Here is a 22,470-nt window from a genome sequence, read left to right on the forward strand (position 1 = left end):
ATGAAAATACAAGATTATGTCCAGCATCTCTTTGAAAGGCAGAGAGAGGTTGACCACAGGGGAGCTCTGGGAGAGGACTGTAAGCTCTGGTGACACTCGTGAGAACCCAGGGGCGGTCTAAGCCTGGGTGTTGAGGGTCATCGGGGGGCACTGAATCAGGATGCGTAGGACACACTCTCATTAAGTGTCCATGTGGGAGTGAGGTAGCGCTCAGCAAATGGTTGTCTTTGAAGATTTCCTTCAAGCTAACCCTTTATGCGTCACGATGACTTTTCTTATGAGGCCCAAAGCACACACACAGGTTGGCAGTCTCTGGACAATGTTGCCCCAAGACATGCCTTTACATTGACCTGCTGTGCTTCCCACAAAGGTCCAGTGCCTCTTCCTGGAGTCCCAGGCATGACTCAGCCCCTGGCACACACAGCCTAGCGGGCACATAGTGGACACCTGTTGCCCAAACGTGTAGGGAGGACCATCAGAGGCCCAGACCTGCCCCACAACCCCGGGTGCCTTCAGAACCCTCCTGCAGGTGGGCACCCCCTGGAGCTCAACTTCCACCTGTGGCTAGTTCAGGGCCCTTCAAGCTCAGGTCCCAGAGGACCTAGTTCCAGAGGATGAAAATCTGGGGAAGCAGGAGAGCCTGGATGAGTGGGTTCCCAGGGGTAGCCTGCTCTGAGTACTGCCTCCCCAGCATCAAATGGGTCCATGTGGCAGACTTCAGGCGCCTTTTCTTCTAGGAGAAGGAGTAGCATCACTCAGAGGCCACCCGGCCCTCTGGAAGCTCATCACAAATCATCCCTTATCGCTGCCTATGCCAAGCAAGGGCCAAGAGAAGAGACTGCAATTGCGCCCGGGGCCAGACCTGTGACAGCCCCGTCTCTCTGTTCCCATCCGTGGTACTGAAAGGGGTGGCGAGGCGAGGAAGCCCCTGACTACTTCCCATTTACCAGCCTCGCAGCCCCATCTTCCCTTATGTCCAGGTGGACAGATGTCTAAGTTTATCCCCTGGCACATTCTAGAGAGGAAATAATTTTCACGACTTTGCTTCTAGTGCATATGGAGCAGACCGAAAAAGAAAGAAGAAAGATGGGCACCATTCCTGCCGCCCGCCCTGTGCCGCCGCCCTGTTATTTGCCTCCAGATACATTTTCTGTGTGGGGTGAGTGTGCTCTAGATACAGGCATCTTGTCTATTTTTAAAACAATCATCTAAGCATCTATTCTTGCCGTTCCACCTGTAGACTTTGAGATGAAGAGTTGAAAGGTCACGAGTGGTCCTTCTGCGGGAATAGGCTGAGGGTGGGGTTACTGGAGACCGTTAGCACCCCAGGGTTTTTATCTTTTCATGCAGAGTGAAGTCCCAAAGGAAGTGTGTCGGTGACTATTAAAAACTAAACAGAATAAACCCAGGAGTCATAAACAAACAAACAAACGGTTTTTTCTCAGCATGAAAAGGAACAGGCACTGATTGGGCAAGTCCTGGGCAGATTGCTGTCACAGCCCATTTCCCCCCATCCAGGGATGACTTCGGGCCCCGCCTTTTTGGGAGCAAATTTTGATGGGTACCATCCTCCGTCCTCCGTCCTGCCAAGCAGCCTCCACCCCTAGGAGTGGTGACAAGAGGCATTTGATTTTGATTAACCGAGGAAATTTATACATCCCATTACTGCTTTTCTGGAACTGTGAGCCTTTCCCACGCCCAAAGGCTCTCTATTCACAGCTGTCCTGGTGAGGGCAGTCCTGACGGATGGCCAACACGGCTGATGAGTGACAGTTGGCCTCCCCGCTTGGGACTCTTCCCCAACAGCCCGCAGGCTTCTCCTGAGGCTTGATCGCCACCTGGTGGTCACTAGAGGAAGCGCCTCCTCTGAGCCCCTTGCCGGAACCTCAAAGGTGCGCAGCTGCTGTGGGCCGCTGGATGAGAGCCTGAAGGGCAGTGTGCAGAGGACAAGTAACTGGGGGTGTATGAACAGAATGACAGAAACCATAAACCAGGCACGAGAGAATAACTCTCGGTCCCCACCTCCTAACATGTTTATATCAATATTATGATCCTTGCAGGAGGAGAGGAGTTGATGTAGAAAGAGATGTCAAGGTGTGGGGAAGGCCAGCATCCCAGGTGCGTAGTTCCAGCGGACGTGATGAGTTGCTGGCAGGTGTACATTTCTGAGAGATATTAGTCAGGATAGCTCCCTCCTTCTGTTTTTTCTCCTCCCTCAGGGACAGAATCGTATTTATGGACCCAAAGGCAAAGCTAAAAGCAGCCCCAGAAATCGCCCAGTCCTCCCATTCCAGACAGGAGTGTGGAAGATAGTTTGAGGAAGCAAAATGGGTGCCTTCCATGCTTCACAGGACCTTCACACTTTCCCATCAATGCACCTTCGAGAAGATGAGTCAGGATGGTCCTATTCCCTGTTCTCATTCACCCACAGAAACCTACTGCTGGGCTGGGCTTTCATTTTCAATCTGTGTTGAATCCACAGCTGTCATGGGGCTAAATGACACGCCAGCCAGTAGCTGAGGCCAGCTGCTAAGTTTCTAGTCTAGGCTCCGGACACATGATGAAGAGGAGTCTGCTGATTGTGCCTGCCGAAGTCTGATCCAAGCAGGTTCATGAGAAGTAAACAGCACGGCTGCCAAAAACGGCTGACCCTTGGGGCGGGGGGATGAGCTGACCTGGCCTTGTGTAAGAGGCAGATGCCTTCTGACTGCGGGAGAATGTCATGTGCCTTGGGATATTACTCACAGCCCTCAGGATAGCTCTCGGCCCTTCTCCCTTATGTGGGACACCCCTCTAACAGAAGACAAAGTCGCAAGGAGAGATGAGGCTTAACCCGTACCAGCCTCCAGGAGAGGGACACAGCAAATGACAGGAGAGTTACCCTGCAGTGAAAATGGCGGATAACTATCTGACTCTGTGAACTAGCACTTACTGAGTTCTTACCATGTGTTTCGTGCTGTCCTAGAATCTCATTTAAGTCTGAAAACAACCCTTTACAGGGCTGAGTAAATATTCTTTTTATTTTTATTTTACAGATGAATAAACTAAGCACAGAGAGGGTAATCACTTGCCCAGGGTCGCACAGTTCAAGAATGGGAGAGTCAGGTGGTTAACTGCAGAGTGTCTGACCAAGAACGCATGCACTTACTCTACTGTTTGCCCATGATGTTTGCAGACTCCCATGGCTGGGAGAGCCCTGAGCACAGAAAATGGGAGAGGGAGAACTTGGTGGCAAACAGGGTAGAGAAGTTAAGGCATCTCCAACCTTAATCCTGCCTTATAATCTCATCTTGGGGCAGCCCAGAACATAATGACCAGTGTTCTGGGCCAACATGGAACAACTTCCTTTTCTGGTCTCTGATGGAGCATGAAAGGATGCCAGCTGTGTTGCTTTATTGAAAGTAGAGTTGCTTCTCCACGGGAAATAGCTACACTGACCCTGGATGAAGCCATGAAGTGGAGCTTTTGACCTTTCCCTCATCTTGCCTTGTCAGTAACCAACTCCTAAGTGTTTGTGTCCTTCAGTCTGCCTTTACCTATCCGGGGAGTCTATCAAAGCACCTCCATACCATCCAGACACTTTTATCCTGTGTCCTGGTGTTCTCAGGACCACGTTAGCTGGCAGATATTTTAGGGCAATAATTAATTAATTTTAATCCCTCCCCAAATAACTTATTTAAATTTCATGAAGCCTTCTCAGATACACCAACACAAGGCATTTTGGCAATTTGGGGGCAGTTATGCCTTCTGGCTTTCTTCAAATTACCTGCCACAGGACATGAATACTTTGCAGTTCTACTTTGTTTCTTATATTTCTCTCTTTCAGGTTTCATAATAGCTTCCAAATAAGAAGCCAGTACTTGGAAATGATAAATGATTTATGTAAAGACACAGATAATTAGAACCAGTTAAAAAAAGAAAAAAGAAAATAGATCTCCCATTAGCTAACTGGTCGACTCCCCAAAGGGAGCATCTTGACCATACCTGCCATTTTAATGTTTATTCTTCATCCGAATGAGCTTCCATAGGATTCCACTGGCCAGTGGTACTATTTTTATTCTTGCCACACACCTAGCAAGCATTCTCAGAGCATTGGATGCCATTTAGACACATAGGGGGAAAATACGATTCCCCAAGAATGAAGCGTGTTCCCGAGGCTGTGCTTGAATACATGTGGGGAATTGAGACGTTGGTCGTAATCGACTTGGCTATGTCGTGATTTCTTGTGTGATGGGCAGACTGAAGCAGCAGCTGATTTGCTACTTGGATTTTTTGAATTCTTGGCTTCACTTTGCAGTGTGGACGCACTGGGTTGTTTGCTAGTGTTGACTGACAGCCGATCTGGGTGTGTAGGTGGAGGTGAAAACCTTGCATTCTGGAGCCAGACCTTGAGCTTTCCAATGGTCATCTCATCACTTCTTAGCTTTGTGACCTTGGGTAAAGTCTCTTGTGTCTCTATTTCCACAATATAAAAGGGGAGAATGATGGGACAGGTCTAACAGATTATTGTGAAGACTTGCTTCTTATAAAGCCTCCAGAACAGTAACTGGCACATGGTTACTGTTGAATGAAGTTAGCCATGATTATTTTGTATCATACGGTGTATATGTGTGTAGAAATTATACACACACAGAGGGAGAACCCAGATTTAGACACAATCTCTACTCAGGATCAAAATATATACACCCTCCACATTTTGCATTTAGTTCATTCTTAGGAGTCTTTGAAAGTAACCCCGAAGATACATGACATCCTAAATCATTTTACCATTTTACCAAGGTTTGACTTTAAAATCATGCCCATTATGAAGCCAGAAAGGAAGAATACGTCACTGAACAAATAAGGGAGGCTGGTTAACTTCCCAGCATCTGCATCTCAATTCAAGTTTATAATCTTACATAATACAGGATTTTATATAATCCCTAAACTCAGCCCCGTGTTTCCTATCTTTACAGATGAGCCAGTTTTGTGCTGTAACAGTTGAGTCACTTAAAGCTCTCTTTGTTACAAGTAATGAAACCGCAACTCAAACTCGTTGAAGTGGGCATGGACATTTATTAGCTCCTGTAACTGGGGGAGATACTGGGTTGGTACACCTTCAGGCTCAGCTGGATTCAGGGGCTCTAACAATGTTCTCAGAGTTCTTGCTCTCCCTTTGTGGCTCTGTCTCCCTCTGTGTGTTTATTTCATTCCAAGACAGATTTTCAAGGAAAGAAACCTATGGGGCCCATGAACCGGAGACTGAGATCTGAAAGGAAGAGAAACTCTTTTCTTACCCATCAGTACATGTGTCTACAGCAGAACAAGGAATTGTGATTGACTTAGTCTGAGTCGTGTGCCGATCCCATAGAAACCATCTTAGCAGTGAGGACTCTGTGAGCAACACAGATTCAAAATAATAGCCACTTAAAATTCAAGTGTATTTCTCTAGCCAAAAAAGCATGTAGGTAAGCAGTCCAAGACTGGTATGTCAGGCTCGGATCCATGTAGTTCTCAGGGATCCAGTACTTCCTGTCTTTTTGTTCTGCGCTTCCCAGGGTACCACATAGCCCCACGTGGCAGGATAAAGAATAGGATGGGGGAAACAAGACATTTTCTGACTTTCAAACTACTCTGATTAAGCCCTACTACCTTAGACCAAGGAGTCCAAGTACCCAGCTACAGAAAGGGCTTCCCACTTTCTCACATTGCTCATCTAAATGCCAAATCCCACACTGCCTAAGGATGTTGAAATGCTTATTTCTCTATCACCTCCCCATGACAAAGCCTACTCATCCGTCAACACCCCAACTCCTCAAAAGAATAATGTATCTGCTCATCCTCCTGGAATGATGGAGAACTTCAGGCTCCAAAAAAAGCTAAACACATTGTCTGATCTATGATGAGCCAGATTCCTAATCAATCACACAATCAACAGAAATGATGATTCATCATCAACAGAGATGAACCAAGTATGATGCTGATGCTGAGATATATCACAGTGTTTTACCCTCAGCCTGGTACCTCCTTGTCATTGTTTTCGCAGCTTTCATTTTTAATACTAAATCAAAATTCTAGGTTACCCTTGAAATTTGGGCTTCTGCTTCCTCCAAAGAGAACTTAGGTGTACAGGAAATGCTGCCCTCGGTTTGGGATGGGACCTCTCCTCTGAGCTGGAGCAGGGCTAAGCCAGGCTGTGGTCCAGAGCATATTTCCTTCTAATAACACAAAAGGAAAACAATAGCAGCAACCACCATGCCTGAGGCTCCCTTCTAAGGAAAGACACAGTGGGCGTGGAGGGAACGCCTTCTCCAAGCCTCGCCTTAAAGTCAGCTGTGGATTTGCAAGGCTGTGAAGCACACAGGGAAGCAAAGCTGAAGGTTATTTCTAATTTGGTCTTTGGAGATGAAGACTGGCTGTGTGGCTGGGTGGCTTCTCCTCTACTCTGATAGTTAAACAGCATTCTTTGCATACTTTTTAACTCTGTGTTCTTATCCATTATCCCATTTGATTACTCTGTAACCCTGTAGATGTTAAAGCATGCTGGGACAAGGTAGCCAACTATTACTTCCATCTGACAGATTAGTAAATGAAGACCATGACCACGAGTGATTTTAGGACAACTGCAGTGCTACTAGATGGCCGATCCAAGCCTGCAGTCAGGGAGCCTGACATCCAGACCGGTTTTCTATCCATTAAAGCAGCAGTTCTCAGCATCAGCATCACCTGGGAACCCGCTAGAAGCGCGGAGTCTTAGACCCCACCCCCAATCTACTGAATCAGAAACTTTGAGGGTGGTGCCTGTGATCTGTGTTTTAACCAGCCCTCCAAGGGATACTGATGCACCTCAGGCTGGGGAGTCAGTGTTGGGGGTGGAGGTTGCACCTGCTACAAACCCTTCTCACACCTTCTTAACCCCCGTGTTTGTTTCCGGAGTGGCCATGAAGTATGTACGTAGAAAGCTGGTAACGTGAAGCTTGGACCACTCAGGCTCCTTGAAGTATTTTCTTTTAGTAAACCTCTAGAGCCAGCTCTTTGTGGGGCTTATGCCAATTAGGGATGGGAACCTCAGCTTTCCTTCTTACTTGATCTCTCTTGGAAATTTCTTGCCTGGGGTAGTTTTGTCTCCTTGGAACCGTGGAAAGAAAGTGTGCTTACAAACACTTCTCTTAAATTCTCTTCTACTTGACACTTTTAATTTGTTAATATGATAATTTTATACATGAACAGTATATTAAAATAAACTTTAAAACTTAAAAAGATCTGAGAAAGAGATTTGGACGACTCTCCCCCTACACACACACACACACACACACACACACACACACACACACACGTACACACACACATTCACATACAATTCTGGACACCTTGAAGACTAATGAAATAGTTATTGAATTTATTAAAGCCTTTTCCTTAGAATCAGAGGAGGAAAGTAAATACTGCTGCCAGGAGGAATCTTTTATTTGAAATTCTTTAACACACAAGACCCTAAAAGAGTAATAACACTATTGTGTCTGATGGAAAACAGGTATTTGAGTATTTGATTCTAGTACAAAAACGTACACATTTCATTGTATATATCTTATCTGGAGTACAAAGGAGAGAGTTTCTATATCTTAGTTATTCATTCAGTCACTGGCTCATTCATTCATTTTTATCGAGTGACCAGGTGTGCCAGGCCAGGTGGGCTCCCAGGCATTGGATTCACACGGTAAAGGAGAGTCTGCCCATGTGGAACTTACAGTCCATGAGAAAGACAGTCTACTAAACAAGGGATTTAATACAATCAAGTGATATGAGCATCATCACAGAACACACTACATACATTTGTAGCACAGAGCAGGGTAACAAAACCATTTGGGGGAGGGGACAGGAAAACCATAAGGGTCACACAGCTGGCTGCAGGCAAAGCAAAGCTGATAAAACTGCCCCAAGCTGCACTGAGCACAGGAAGAGAAGGGAGGGTCCGAGTGCAGGAGGTGTCTCTGCAGTCTGGCTGACGTCAGCGGGCATCACTGCTTTGGCCTTTGGTGAAGGATGGAGATGATGAAGGTCAAGAAGACGATGCTGGCTGTGCCTCCAATCATCAGGCCCAGGATGCTGCCGTGCACCTGCATGGCCTGACATCGCTCCCCCGTGTAGAAGAAGGCATGACCGGAGACGCACCTAGGGGGACAGGACACAGGGGAGTGTGGGAGCCACCTGAGCCCCAAGGGCTTCCTAACGACAAGATGAACACAGCAACAATGGTAGAGGACACTTAGCAGTTACACGCACCTGGCCCCGTTCAAAGTGCTCTATGTAAGTCAGTTAATTTCATCCTGTAACAACCCTTTGAGATGGTGGCTATTCCCAGGCTGTTCTCACCATCCTCATCTTACAGAGAGGTTAGATAATTTGCTGAAGGTCACACGGTTACTAAGTGTCTCACTCTCGAAGTCTAATCTCCGAAGTTCTGTCTCCAGACCCCGTCCTCTTGGCCACCACATGCAAAGTTCAGGAGGAAGGTTTGGGACACTTAAAGAATGTTTTTCCTGACACACAGTGGTGATGGTTGTAGCAAAATACATGAACAGATGCTGAAATTTGGTGGGTGAGGTTTTGAGGAAAGGCAGGATGTCTGTATGGTCTCCAAGTGTCTCTCCCAAGATATATGTTAATTACAGAGTGAAGAATGGTAACTTCTCAGCAGAGAAGGCCTGGCAGACACCCTCTTGGCCAGACAATCAAGGTTAACATCACCGGTAATAACACATATTGACAATCAGGTACCCCTCACGTGACACACAGATAAGGGCATATCACATCTTGGCTCTTCTTACTGAAAAGGTACAACCTCAATATAATGAGAATCCATCAAATAAACCCAGATTGAGGAGTGATTTACAAAATAACTGATCAACGCTCTTTAAAAGTATCAAGATAATGAAAGACAAGACCAAGGACCTGTTCCAGACGGAAGGCGCCAATGAGACGTGAAAACTACATGGAATGTGAGGTCCTAAACTGGATCCTGGAAGAGAAGTGCATTGGTGGAAAACTGAGGAAATCTGGATAAGGCGTGTCGTTTACTGACTACTGCTGGGAATAGTATTTACTTTCGTTAATGCTCATTTCTTGCCTTTGCTAGTGTACTATGGTTATGTAAGATGTTGACTTTAGGATGTGGGGAACTCTGTTGTATTTTTGCAGTGTGTCTGTAAATCTGAAGTTATTTCAAAATAAAAGCTTAAAGAAGATGGAACAAAGTGGAGATCAAAAGAACTGAAGAGAAATGTAGATATTTTGAGCCAAGCAGACCAGCTCCCACATCTGCTGCTATTCTGTCAAATGAAACGAATGCTTCTGCCATCACCTACATGCTTTTATGAAATATTTTACACAAATAAGAAACATTACAAAAAGAACTATTAAATATAGCAAACTGTGCAGACAGACCGACCTGGTTTGCAAGTCTCAGCTCCAGCACTTACCCTCTGGGTAATTTCAGAGAAATTACTTACTCTCTAAGCTTCACATTTCTTATGCCCTAAATAGGGATAAGAAGGACCTTAATGTCACAGGGAAGAGGTAAGGAATACTTTAGATGATGCATGCGTACTGCTCAGGGGAGTACGTGACACACAGCAAGCACCCCCCAAATGTCAGATATTCTTACTACTATTACTGAAAACATAAGTATGATAATAGTACAATTGAACTAATGGACAATAGAAATAATAATTAATAACAATAATAACATCTGCAGGGACTTCCCTGGTGGCGCAGTGGTTGGGCATCTGCCTGCCAACGCAGAGGACACAGGTTCAATCCCTGGTCTGGGAAGATCCCACATGTCACGGAGCAACTAAGCCCGTGTGCCACAACTACTGAGCCTGTGCTCTAGAACCCGCAAGCCACATCTACTGAGCCCATGAGCCCTAGAGCCCGCGCACCACAACGAAGAGTGGCTCCTGCTCACTGTAACTAGAGAAAGCCCGCGCGCAGCAACGAAGACCCAATGCAGCCAAAAATAAAATAAAGTTTCTAAAAAAATAAAAATAAAAATAATAAAATAACATCTGCAGTCAGGGAAGATTTCAGCTTGGTCCTGAGTCCCACTGTGGTGGAGCATGGAAGCTAAAAGCTCTGGGGCATTTTTGAGCCCAGTGGTGGAGTTTGAAATTCCAACAACATTCAAGATGCTATTGGCAATGTCCCAGAGGCAGGAAAGGGATACAAGTGAAGAGACAGGAGACTGGGGACTCTTCCGCTCTGGCAGGACCCCTGTTCTGCCCTCCGATTTGGGGCACGGCTTTGTGGCATCAAGGACAGACACAGTTGACCATCTGATGGTGTGGATGCCCTGACCTGAGAACTGTTCCTTTTAGCAGGATAAGCAGACACGGGGCTCCCCTCCATCACCCCACAACCTGCTGCCCCCCAGGCAACAGAGCCTACCTGCAGCTCGCCATCCCCTTCACATTCACACAGATGCCTTCGTTTTGACAAGGGTTCGGGTCACAAGGGTCTCTGAAGTACTGTGGCCAGTTGTGGTCCTCCAGGGGGCCCGTGTTGTCCACTGATCGCTTCTGTCGACTGTGCTGCCCCTGGTCCAGGCTGCCTAATAGGGCTTTCTCTAAGGATGCCTTTCTTGAACCTTCTTCTGAGGTCTGCTGCTCCTGGCCTTGGAGAACGAGGCCTTGGGGGATCAGCCTGCTGTCTTTAACGGGAACTTCAGTCTGGTTAAGGTGGGTGATATCTTGAGGAAATAGACAAAGGCTGGTGAGGACGACAAATCACTTCCACACCTGGAGAAAGTTCCCTGGGCTGCCTCGATCCCCTCTTGGACATCACCTTTGTGACGTGGAAAAGTGGCTTTGAATCCAGTGGATTTTTACAATGCCAGCTATTTTATTTATTTATTATTTTTCATTTTTATTGATGTATAGTTGACTTAAAATATTCTTAGTTTTAAGGTGTTCAACATAGTAATTTGACATTTTTATAAATTACACTTCATACAATGTTATGATAAAATATTGACTATATTCTCTGTGCTGTACATGACACCCTCGTAACTTATTACACACATATTAGTTTGTACCTCTTAATTCCCTGCCCCAATTTTGTCCCTCCCCCTCCCCCTCCCTCCAGTAACCACTACTTTGTTCCCTGTATCTGTGAGTCTATTTTGTTATATCTGTTTGTTTGTTTTGTCCTTCAGATTCCACATATAAGGGAAAACATACGGTATTTGTCTTTCTCTGTCTGACTTATTTCACTAAGCATAATACCCTCCAGGTCCATCCATGTTGTCAAACATGGCAAGATTTCATTCTTCTTTGGCTATGTTTATTTTTAAAGCAGTCCAATCATGATTTTATTCATTTAACTTGAAAAAAGAAGCATAAAGTGAGCATGGATAGACTGATTGAAACTAAACTGAAGTCAGCAAACTGTCATATTTGATAAATTATACAAAAAGGTGACACTAAAATTTTAGTTTCTCCCAAGGACAGTTAAAATCAGGATGGGAGTCCTTGAATGAAAGAGTAAAATGTGGTTCTCTTAGAGCACATTTTTTTTTAACCTAGTCCCCGCAAAAGATCCCCACCTTCCATGAGATACTTTAAAAAAAAATCCATGTAAAATCAGAACCCAGAACATAGGATTCAGGAAAGCTAGCAAAATACCTTCAAAGTCCACAAACATTATAAGGTCGTCATTTTTAAGGAAACTCCTCTTTTTCAGCATTTGGTGGGAGATGATAGCACCCCAGCCCCAGTCGATGCTCCTAAAACAGGCACAACTGCTGTCATAGGTCCCCACGACGGACGGACGGTCCCAGATGACAGAGCCGTTTATAGCTGCAAAGTTACGCGTAACAGAAAATTACATTATCACTTTACTTTTCACTTTCCATTGGCCTTTAATTAATATAGAGAGCTTTTTTTTCTATTGAAGTTGTTTTACATAGTTGATTTACAGTGTTGTGTTAATTTCTGCTGTACAGCAAAGTGATTCAGTTATACATATATATACATTCTTTTTTATGTTCCTTTCCACTAGGGTTTATCATAGGATACTGAATATAGTTCTCTGTGCTATACAGTAGGACCTTGTTGTTTATCCATAAGAGCTTTGTTCATCAGAAACAATATGTTGGAAAAAATCAGGTTATGTACTCTTTCCAGGAGAATTGAAACTGAGAATTGGGACGGGGGAGGAGTAGAGAACCACCGCTCTAAAGGGTCCCTCTCCACTACTGAGTGACTTCCTCAGTGAAGGGGAAGAGACAGCTATAGCTTCTTCTTTTTAAGGCTTATGTCTCTTCTTTTGAAAAAAAAAATAGTTTGCCCATTCCTTTACTCATGCAAGTTTGTTTCATGGACATACTGACAATCAGTAATATTTTAGGAGTCAGTACATAAGTTCTGCACAGAGCCTCGCAAATTCTGAGTATTTGATAAATGATTAGCAGGATCTGTCTTCTTGGACCGAGTTCAGTGAAACAGGGACTGCCTGGTTTGCTTGCATTCTAAGGAGTGGGTACAGAGTTTGGCATATTGCAAGCCCTTACTAGACGCTTGACAGATGAATTCAGGAAAGAGAGAGAAGATGACATCAAAAATTTTAACTCACATAGAAAACAAACTTCTGGTTACCAAAGTGGAAAGGGGGTGTGGGGGATAAATCAGGAGTCTGGGATTAGCAGATACAAACTACTGTATATAAAATAGATAAACAACAAAGTCTCCCTGTATAGCACAAGGAACTGTATTCAATAGCCTGTAATAAATCATAATGGAAAAGAATATGAAAAAGAATATGCATGTATAACTGAATCACTTTGCAGTACACCAGAAACTAACACAACATTGTAAATCAACTACACTTCAATTAAAGAAAAGTGAAAATTTTAATTTAATGCTCCAACATGACAATGCTGTTGATGGGCCCAAGGAAAAAATGTGAGAGGAGAGTTAATCTCTCCTCTACAGATGAGCACTGTATCTGTTACCCTTCCAGGTAGATGGGCAGCTCTTCTAACCACCTACCTGTAGATGTCTGGGACTTGGAGGTAGTGAACACCATGCTGGAGGACATTCTCTTCCTGACATCGGGTTCCTGGTCGAATATTGTCATTATTACCTGTCTGTTCTCCACTGGCCACTCCAGGACAGCATCATTCTCTCCACTGCACAGATGAAAGGTAAGCCCCAAGTACCCAGAGCTCCCGGAGTTCATTCTGCCATGAGGGTACAAGGTCAACCCCAAACCGTAGCCCTCTGAATTGTAAAATCGAGGGCTCTGGAGCTTGTCCCCTTTCACCATATTCTGCAGGACTTGGGAGAAATTCCGGACTGTCCAAACCCCCGTGGGGCATGGGGTTTCGGTCAGAGTGATGTCATCCAGGTAAATTCCCCCACTCGAATTCTTGGGGTCACCTTTTGTGCCCTGGAAAAGGTAGCGAAACTTCTTTTCCTCTCTGAGTGTAACGTGGGCAATTTTCCAGTTTTGGTCAAAATCTCCTGAGGACAGAGAATAAAGTTGGTGACAACTGTGACCAACATTTTTGGAGCACCTACTCTGAGCCTGGTACTGTGGCAGGTGCTTTATAGGAATGATCTCATGGAAACTTCACAATGAACATAAGAGAGAAGGACTGCTATATACTTGTTAAAAAACTTTTCCAAAGTCACATATCTAGATTGGGAAAGTAGCTAAAAAAGAAAAGAAAAAGACATGCTCTGATTTATCATAAAAACTTTTATCATGAATTTGTTTTCCATTATTATTTCATTCTGCAGGTTCTGGTTTTTCGCCTGGTATAAATGCACCTCACTCCTTAATGTTAGCACTGAATGCCCAAGTATTAGGCAGAACCATAAGAAACAGACATTTGATGAGCCGAACGTCAAATGATGGCAACTTCATATGTCCGTATTTACAATCCTTGGTAACACAGCATATTCTCAACTCTTAAAGGGCACCTAGCTGTCATGCCTCCATTTGATAAAGATACTCTGTAAATCTCAGCCAGAAAAGTGAACCCCTCAAAACCAATATTTGTAGCATTCTCTATCCACAGAGTGGCCTCGGTAGAGATGATTTGGGCCCCTGTTCTACTGAGTAGCCTTTACTAAGGAAGCCTCTACCCGTCAAGAGCAGCAGCCTCTTCTAGAAGTACACAAAGAATGCTTCCTTTATCTGGAACTCATTTTAATGGGAAAGTTCTTTGTTGAATGGAAAACTAGAAAAACACGTCTCTCCGTTTCTATTTATGAACAAACCACCAACGCAATAAAAGGATGTAAGTACTTAGCTTTTATAACCCTGGATCTTGACTTGCAGCCAGATTACTCTCACATCCAGCTAACTATCTTAGCATGTTAAGGTTTTCATGGCCTTCTTATAGAAATACATAAGGTATCACTTAACAATATGAAATGATTGTAATGGAGTTAATCTATACAAATGGCTTACTTGCCACCAACTTCACAAGTAGGTTTCAAGATACTTCAGTGTATTAAATAATCGTATGATTCAGTTTGCTGAAACAGATGCAGAAGCACTTAAGGTCCACTATTTAACCACCTTCTCTCCAGCAGCGTCAATTCCTGCCTCCCTGTTACCTTCCAATCTCCACCCCTGAATCACCAATTTTCTCTGTCCTAGCTAGCTTTCTCCAAAGTTCTAGTGAAAACTGGATTTTTATATTATGCTTGGTCTTTTTTCTTTTCCTAATTGGCCTCTTAAAATAGTATATTTCAGCCTCACCTGAACTCGCAGTTTCTGAGTGGTTAAAACATCCATTGAGTGGTTAAAATATGCCAGGCATTATGCATTTAGAAGAGGAGGAAGGGAGGTGGAAGAAAGGAAGGAAGAGGAGACAGAGGAGGAGGAAGAGTGGAAGGAGGCGGAGGAATGAAGAGCGGGAGGAGGGTGGAAAGGGAGGAGGAGGGGAAGGAGGAGAAAGAGCACAGTCCCAGTTGTGAAACCCAACCAGTCCTCGCAGGATGCCTCTAAGTACCTTGGAAGGTCTTCACCTTGACCAGCTTGCGAACGTTGCCCGTACTGTCATCCCTCCTGATCCAGACGATGAGTCTATCTGAAGGGCTCCCTGTCATTTTATAGAAAAACTGCAGGCATTGCTGTTTCCTCTTTGGGTAAAGAATCCGAGACTCCAGCAGGGCTGCCTCCTCTGCTGCCCCTGAGCTGGTGTTGAAGTGCATGAAGTAGCCGGCACCTGTGGAAAGAGGACCTCAAAGTCCCATCTCTGGCCGCACATACCCCACGGTGCCCTCAGCCCAGGCAAAGCGCAACAGTGAGCAATAGCCATTATCCAGGCAACAAAGGCTAGAACTCTTCTGGGGAGAAGAAAAAAGTTGTTTGTCAGTAAATATTCTGTCTGTCTCTGTGGACAGAATTGCTGGTCAAAGCCAAGTTCTCCACTGCCTCCTTTGATTACCTTTGTTCCCAAGGCTGTGAAATGTACACCTCTGACTTAAGGAAATACAGGCTTTAAGCAAAGTTTAATGGAATCCAGTGTCTGTGAAATGAATTCCTTTTTCTTCATTAACTTCATTGTTTAAATTAGAGATTCATTCTAAGGAAAAGAGCTGGCCTCCTAGCTGTATAAGCAACTGTGGAATTCAAAGTGTTAGGATTTGGATTTTAAATATTCACAATGATAGACATTCAATTTCACCCCTTTCTAGCCTAACAACTGGGTGCACTACCCGTGGTAGAGAGTCACCTTTACTGTGTCTTAAGAAGGGGCATTCAAGGAATATTAGGGACCGACTGAGGATTTCTCCTGAATGTAAAGAAAGCCTTGAGAATATTAAAAGGAGGGGATAAATGGTCTACATTTGTGCCAGAGGTTGGGTTTACCCAACTCAGGTATCTCAAAATTCTCTCCCCTCAAACAAGCTAAACAAATATACCACTTGGAAAACCAGCAACTTTTTCAAAGTCAAGGGCAATGAACAATTCTTGCGTATAAAGAAGTCATTTACACTTACTCCAGTACCCAACCTCTTACCAAATGTTTCGCTCAAAACATTTCACCAGGCTTCCCTGGTGGCACAGTGGTTAAGAATCCACCTGCCAATGCAGGGGACACTGGTTTGATCCCTGGGCCGGGAAGATCCCCCATGCTGCAGAGCAACTAAGCCCATGTGCCACAACTACTGAAGCCCGAACGCCTAGATCCTGTGCTCCACAACAAGAGATGCCACCGCAATACGAAACCCACACACCGCAACAAACAGTAGCCTCTGCTCACCACAACTAGAGAAAGCCCGTGCGCAGCAACGAATAACTAACACAGCCAAAAATTAAATAAATAAATAATAAAATAAATCTTTTGAAAACAACACCAACATTTCACGGAGTAGAAATGAAGTGAGCATCTAGTACAGTTCTAGGTACTTTGACAATATGAATCCCTGATTCACCCTGCCTCGCACATGGGGCACAAGCAAGGATGTTTAAGTAAGCTCTCCCCAAAGCTGAAAAATACTGTCATGTCTTTAACATTTCATAGGGGAAAATTATATTTTCCAGTATGTTCTTCTCAATACTTGATCTAACTAGCCTGAGACTTCTGTGTGGTCAATTTCTGAGGGCTTGGGTTCAGATAAAAAGAGCTCACAGGGCTAAGAAGGTCTCCTGGTGGTCCTCGCTCAGGAATTCCTCTAAATGTAGTCAGAAGTATGAAGTGCAAGTCCAATAACTCAGGCTGAGGGGTCAGGAGACCTGAATTCTTACCCTATAGCTGCCACTAACTGGTTATTCATTCATGTCTCTGGGGGTTCAAATGGGAAGTGGCTTCTGTCCTTTGAGCTCTTTGAGTCTACGCATCTACCTGAATAATGCAATGCTCTCTAGCAGAGGAAACCCAGTCCCATTAAGTGCATCCTGTCGTAGAAGCATAATGGCTGGTCAAGTTAACCTGATAAAACTTTTCTAGATACTGCTCTGGGCTGTGATCCTTTCCCTTCCTACTAAAGTACTAGAATATTCTTTCAGCAGAATCTTCTCACATGCAGATCACCTTTCTGTTAGCTGGAATTTGCACATTAGCCTAGCAGCAAGCCCACAGGAGAGACTGGATTAGCACCTACGATGGAAATTTAAGGAGAACTTCAGGCGTAAATCACCCTTTGGACACTGGAGATTATATGTTTAATAATCTGACTGTGACAGAGACTTTCACCCTTTGTCAAGGCAGGAGGAAGAGTGGCAGTGGTTTACAACCTCTGACATTCTCCCTGATGGCCTGGCATCTGGGTGATAAGCTGGGTAAGGAACTCTTACCAAATCTCACACAGGTGTGGACTAAGGGACTTGATGATAACCCTGTCTTTAGAAGGCAGTTATAATCCATAATCCCACCTGCTTCCAAATAGGATTGACATGATTTGAATGACCAGCTCATGATAAAAGGATGCTAAAATAGAAATTAAAAAATAAATGGAACCTCTGGAGAGAAAGGGAAGATGATGGAAAAAAGTAGGGAGTGAGGCTGCTGATCTGCCTTTGAAGGCTCTGTATGCTCATTGTGAAGTATCAACAGCTTGATGGTCAGAGGGGCTTCAACAGTAACAACGACAAAAACAACTTCCTGTGATCCCAATTAGCAAGTGGTGGAGCCAGAGTTTAAACCCGGGTCTCTCCTAACTTTATGGCTTTTTCACTGCACAAACCTTGTATAGGAACCACCTGAAGCTGTATTATCCAGTATGGTGGCTACCAAACACACATGGTGACTGAGCACGTGAATTGTGGCCAGTCCAAAGTGAAATGTGTGATAAGGATAAAAATGCACACCAGACTTCAAATACCTAGTGTTAAAAAAGTGTGACGTATCTCATTAATACTTTTTGTGTTGATTACACATTGCAATGCTAAGATTTTGGATATATTGGGTTAAATAAAATATATTATTAAAGAGAATTTCCCTTGTTTCTTTTTGATGTGACTGTTGGAAATTTTTACATTACACATGTGGTTCACACTATAATCCCATTGGAAGGCACTCCTCTAGAAACATTTCCCTGATTTGCAAAGTCATATCTTTTTTTTTAACTTTTTAATTTTATTTTTGATTGATGTATAGTTGATATACAATGTCATGTTAGTTTTAGGTGTACAGCACGGTGATTTAGTTCTACACACACACACATATATTCTTTTTCAGATTATTTTCCCTTATAGGTTATTACAAAATATTGAGTACAGTTCCCTGTGCTACACCCTACTATATATAAACTAGAAAACCAACAAGTACAAAGTCAAATCTTATCAACCATATGTCCATATCAGTTTTGTCATGGCTTAAATGCATGTTTCTTTTGCAAGCCCAGAACCTGGATGCTTTTTATTGAGTTAATAATAAAGATATGAGAAATGTTTTTTGTCCTTTACAGAGTTCCAGCTTTGATAAAGCACATTCCAACTAAGGCAAAACATGCTGGCTGCCGTTACCCCTTGAACCTGGTGAACCACCTAAATGTATTTCTTTCTGCCTTCACTGACCTGTGCATTGTCCCACGAGGGTGTGGTCCACTTGTCCAGGCTGAGTGCTGTCTTCGTGGACCCAGTCAGCATCATCTCTGGTACTCTGAATCATCCCACAGATGTTTGTCTTCTCAAAATCACAGTGGTCCAAAAAGGTGTGAGTTGTGGCTGCAAATGACATTTTTGTCACCTGGTTAAAAATTTAATGCATCTCATTTCAAATATCTAATGCCTTGGGCTAAGACCTCATTGTTTAGCAAGATCACGAGCCTTTCGTTGTCTTGATTTTTCTCAAATGTAAATCCTACTGTCATCCATTAGATCATAGAACCTACCCACACAGATGCAGCCCTACACACCTCTGAGAGTCACATGATAAAAAGGGTTACCATCATGCTTTGCTGTAATTGCCAACCATCAACTCCTTTAGATCAAGAATGAGGTACCTATTATGCTGGGCTTCATTCTCAGTAGACTGTCTCCATATACACACTAAACAGGATTAAAGAATGTGTCTCTGAAAACTAGTGGGGCCATTTTAGAAAACATCCCATCTCTGAGCATTAGATGACTCTAGGAACCACTAATCCAGTCAAAGAATTTTGCAAGATACAAAATACTTTCAAGCCTCTAACTATCTCGAACTTTACATAAGGATGCATCCTTCAAAAGGAAGCTGAAGAAGCTGGACAATTCCAGCTCCTTACATTGGTCCAATATTTTCACTTTACAAAACACAAACACATAATTGATTTTTGTAACCATCCTGTGAGGTAGGTGTTATAATTTTTTTTAGGATAGAGAAACTAAGGTTATGTGGTTTGTCCATTTCCTTTAATAAAAATGGACAGGAAATGAACAAAATTAACAGGAAGGAAAATGTACAGGAAACCTGTAGGGTCAGGCAGTTTACCCAGTCCTCAGACCCAGAGGTACTCACTGCAATTGTACATTCGGTTCAGCCTCTCCAAATCGATGGCACTGAAATCCAGGCGCTGCCCAATGATGGAGTTAAATGCAGGGATCTTGGCTGTGATGGTAGGGACACTAGCATTCTTGTTAAATGAGAAAGGCTGGTAGTGCATCAAAGACTCGTAATCATAGGGTGTGTTGAGGTCTGTGATGAAGTTGTCATCGTAGGTGTTAAAGTTGTGCTGATAACCTGTCGGGGAGGGAATGCACAGGTCCTGATGGGTCATATCATTTCCCCATCCTACCCTCTTTGACTAGACACTCAAGCAGAGACCACAAAAAGGGGGGGTGGGGTGGCAGAATAATGCTTTGATTTAAATATATGCACATATTTAACATATTTTATGATTTGCACAATGTATATAAAGTTAATATATATTGATTAACATTTACTAACAACATTGTAATGTATTAATACACTATATGACAATATATAAAATTATTACAATGAATATTAAAGTACATTATAATCAATAATAAATATATATTATTACATATATAATACATACATTGTAATATAAATGTAATGTAAATATAAAATGCGTATTATTTAATGTATATTTAAATCAAATATTCATTTTTATACATATAAAGAAATATGTGTGTAAGTATGTATAAAGATTTAAGAAAAGAAGAGAAAATATCAAAGTGGAGGCAGGTATTCCTAATGGCAGGGAAAGGAACTTTTGAATTCAGGAAAATATTCAGGATTGATTAATCTCACCAACAGCCAAATACCTCATCCACCAAGAGCTATACCTAACCCATCTCCAGTAAGTTAGGAAAAAGAAATTCGAGGGGCAGAGGGAAAGGTTAACACCTGTCAAGAAAGTGGCATCCTGTCAATCAAGGCTCACATTTTCCTGTTCCAGAAATTGCCCAATGATGAGAAAAATAAAATAGGAAGAAAACTGACTTTTCTTTCAAAATAGAAAAGGAAAATATTTTTAATGAGATTAGCACAAGTGAGAGAATATGCAGTGCAATGTGAAATGCTGAAATGAGATCCCACTCTGATTCTCTTTTAAAATCCAGCAGCCATCAGGAATTTACTGATTCAGCGGCAGTAATGGGAATTTCACAGATTTTTAATTCCCTTCTTAGGGAGTGATAGAAAAACGGAATGAGAATACTCATAGCTCTCCCCGCCATAACTTCCCAACTTCATCATCTCCTTCTCCCTTCCTAGCTTCCCATCCAACTGTTTTTAATAATTAGAAGAAAATGTGACCACCTTTCAAAGACATCAACGCAGGTACACTCAAGATTGGAGAAGTGTGGTATAGCCTGGCGGGTGGTCCCCAAGTGCTTTTGGAAAAGCCCATGAACTCTTGGATCAAAACCTTGTTTTAACTATAGAATGAGAACATTGATGTTTCATCCTCCCAACTCACAAGGATTTTATGGGGACTTAACCTGAGAGGGATCAAAGCATTTTCAAAGGTGGGACAGAACAGCAGGAAACAAATGACCCAAACAGGGAAGAAGGAAAGTTATTCCTTCCAGAACTCGTGGTCCTAGGATGGCCATTAAGGGGGTAAAATTATAAAAAGCATCAAGGCCGTGTGAGGACTGGGGCGTGGGTCTGGGATCTCCTGGTGACTCTCAGTGGTGTCTTAAGCAAGGCACTTTTAATTCACTGGCTGCTTTTCCTTAACTTGCAATAAAATCATCAGGCTAGAAGAGATCATTTTATTCTTTATTAGTCAAGGATACTTATTAGAATGCTTTACCAAAGAAATGTTTTTAATACATTTTAAAATTTAATTCAACACATTTTTGTCTTGCCTACTATTTACTGGGAGCTGTGCTAGGTGGGTGGTAGCCCCTGGCAGTGAATAGGAAAAGCATGGTCCTGCCTTCATGTAACTCACAGCTGAGAGCTTCATGAAGAAGTGATCTTGTAAACCAGAGGTCATGTGGTTTACACCTTTTGTGTAAAAAGTCGGATAGAAAATGCTTTTGGCTTTGCAAGCTGTGTGGTCTGTCACAACCACTCAACTCTGCTGTTATAGCACAAAACAGCCATAGGCAATACGTAAATAAATGGGCATAGCTGTGTTCCCATAAAGCTTTATTTACAAAAGAAAACAGATATGGCCAGGCCACAGGCTATAGTTTGTAGATCCCTGTTAGACCTCAGAAGTGTTTGCCTTAATAAAAGGAAACAGATCCAGAAAACAGAGATGGATTTGGGGAGAGAACTGTATTGCCAGTAGAGTATCTTCCTGGGTTAAATAATAAGATTGCCATCAACGGAAGATGAGATGCAATGAAGGTCATAAATTACCCCGAGCAATAATACTGCCCTTGCTTATGATCCTAATTGGATTTGATGTCTCATTTGAGAAGAGTTCTCCAGTGATTGCAGGCAATTTAGATATATGGAATTACACCTGATAAACACACAGACCAGAGGTGAGCAAACATGGTGAATCATCCACACTCAACGCAGAGCTGAGCACATCTGCAAATTATCCCGGCAAGTGTGCGGGCTCCCTCGGAGAAAGGGGACCTCTTATGGACTAAAACCATCCTAAAAGCACTGAGCACTGTGTTCTTCAAAACTTAAAAATGCGAATGTTTTCTGCTTCCTCATGTCATTTTCAGCACAGCTAAGTATATAAAAGAGAAAGTAAGAAATTCAGGTCTCTAGCACACACAGACAACATCTAATAGTGCCCTGAGCCTCGCAAAGAGAGATTCGGTCCTTTGGCCTGTGACCTGCACTCTCCTGTACCCTCTACACAGACCCAAATATAAGGCGATTATCCCTGGGAGACAAATATATTGTGTTCGATCCATTATTTCATACCTGGGTGGATACTCTCTAGATCTTCTCTAGACTGGACTGGGTGCAAAGAAGAATACTACTTGGCCTCTAGCTCAGTGGTTGAATGGTAGGATGGGTGGGAGTGTATTTGTGGGTCCAATCCTGGTAACAGATTAGGCTTTTACAGACCACATAGTTTCCCCTCCTCCCACTAATACTCCACATTCATGAAA

General features: G+C 43.2%; 1 protein-coding gene across 1 annotated transcript in view; it reads right to left on the minus strand.

Annotated features, from left to right (window-relative positions):
- Positions 1-7,994: 7,994 nt before the first annotated feature.
- Positions 7,995-22,470, minus strand: part of MEP1A (meprin A subunit alpha) — a 33,732-nt gene continuing 19,256 nt past the window's right edge. Inside the window, exons 8-14 of the mRNA XM_057700309.1 lie at positions 19,433-19,654; positions 18,511-18,660; positions 14,999-15,214; positions 13,023-13,496; positions 11,658-11,831; positions 10,423-10,723; positions 7,995-8,148 (exon numbers count right to left, since the gene is read on the minus strand). Of these exons, the coding sequence (XP_057556292.1) occupies positions 7,995-8,148; positions 10,423-10,723; positions 11,658-11,831; positions 13,023-13,496; positions 14,999-15,214; positions 18,511-18,660; positions 19,433-19,654 (1,691 nt within the window). The remainder of the gene's footprint in view (positions 8,149-10,422; positions 10,724-11,657; positions 11,832-13,022; positions 13,497-14,998; positions 15,215-18,510; positions 18,661-19,432; positions 19,655-22,470) is intronic.

The sequence above is a fragment of the Hippopotamus amphibius genome, chromosome 11 (genome assembly GCF_030028045.1).
Source record: "Hippopotamus amphibius kiboko isolate mHipAmp2 chromosome 11, mHipAmp2.hap2, whole genome shotgun sequence".
NCBI classification, from domain to species: Eukaryota; Metazoa; Chordata; class Mammalia; order Artiodactyla; family Hippopotamidae; genus Hippopotamus; species Hippopotamus amphibius.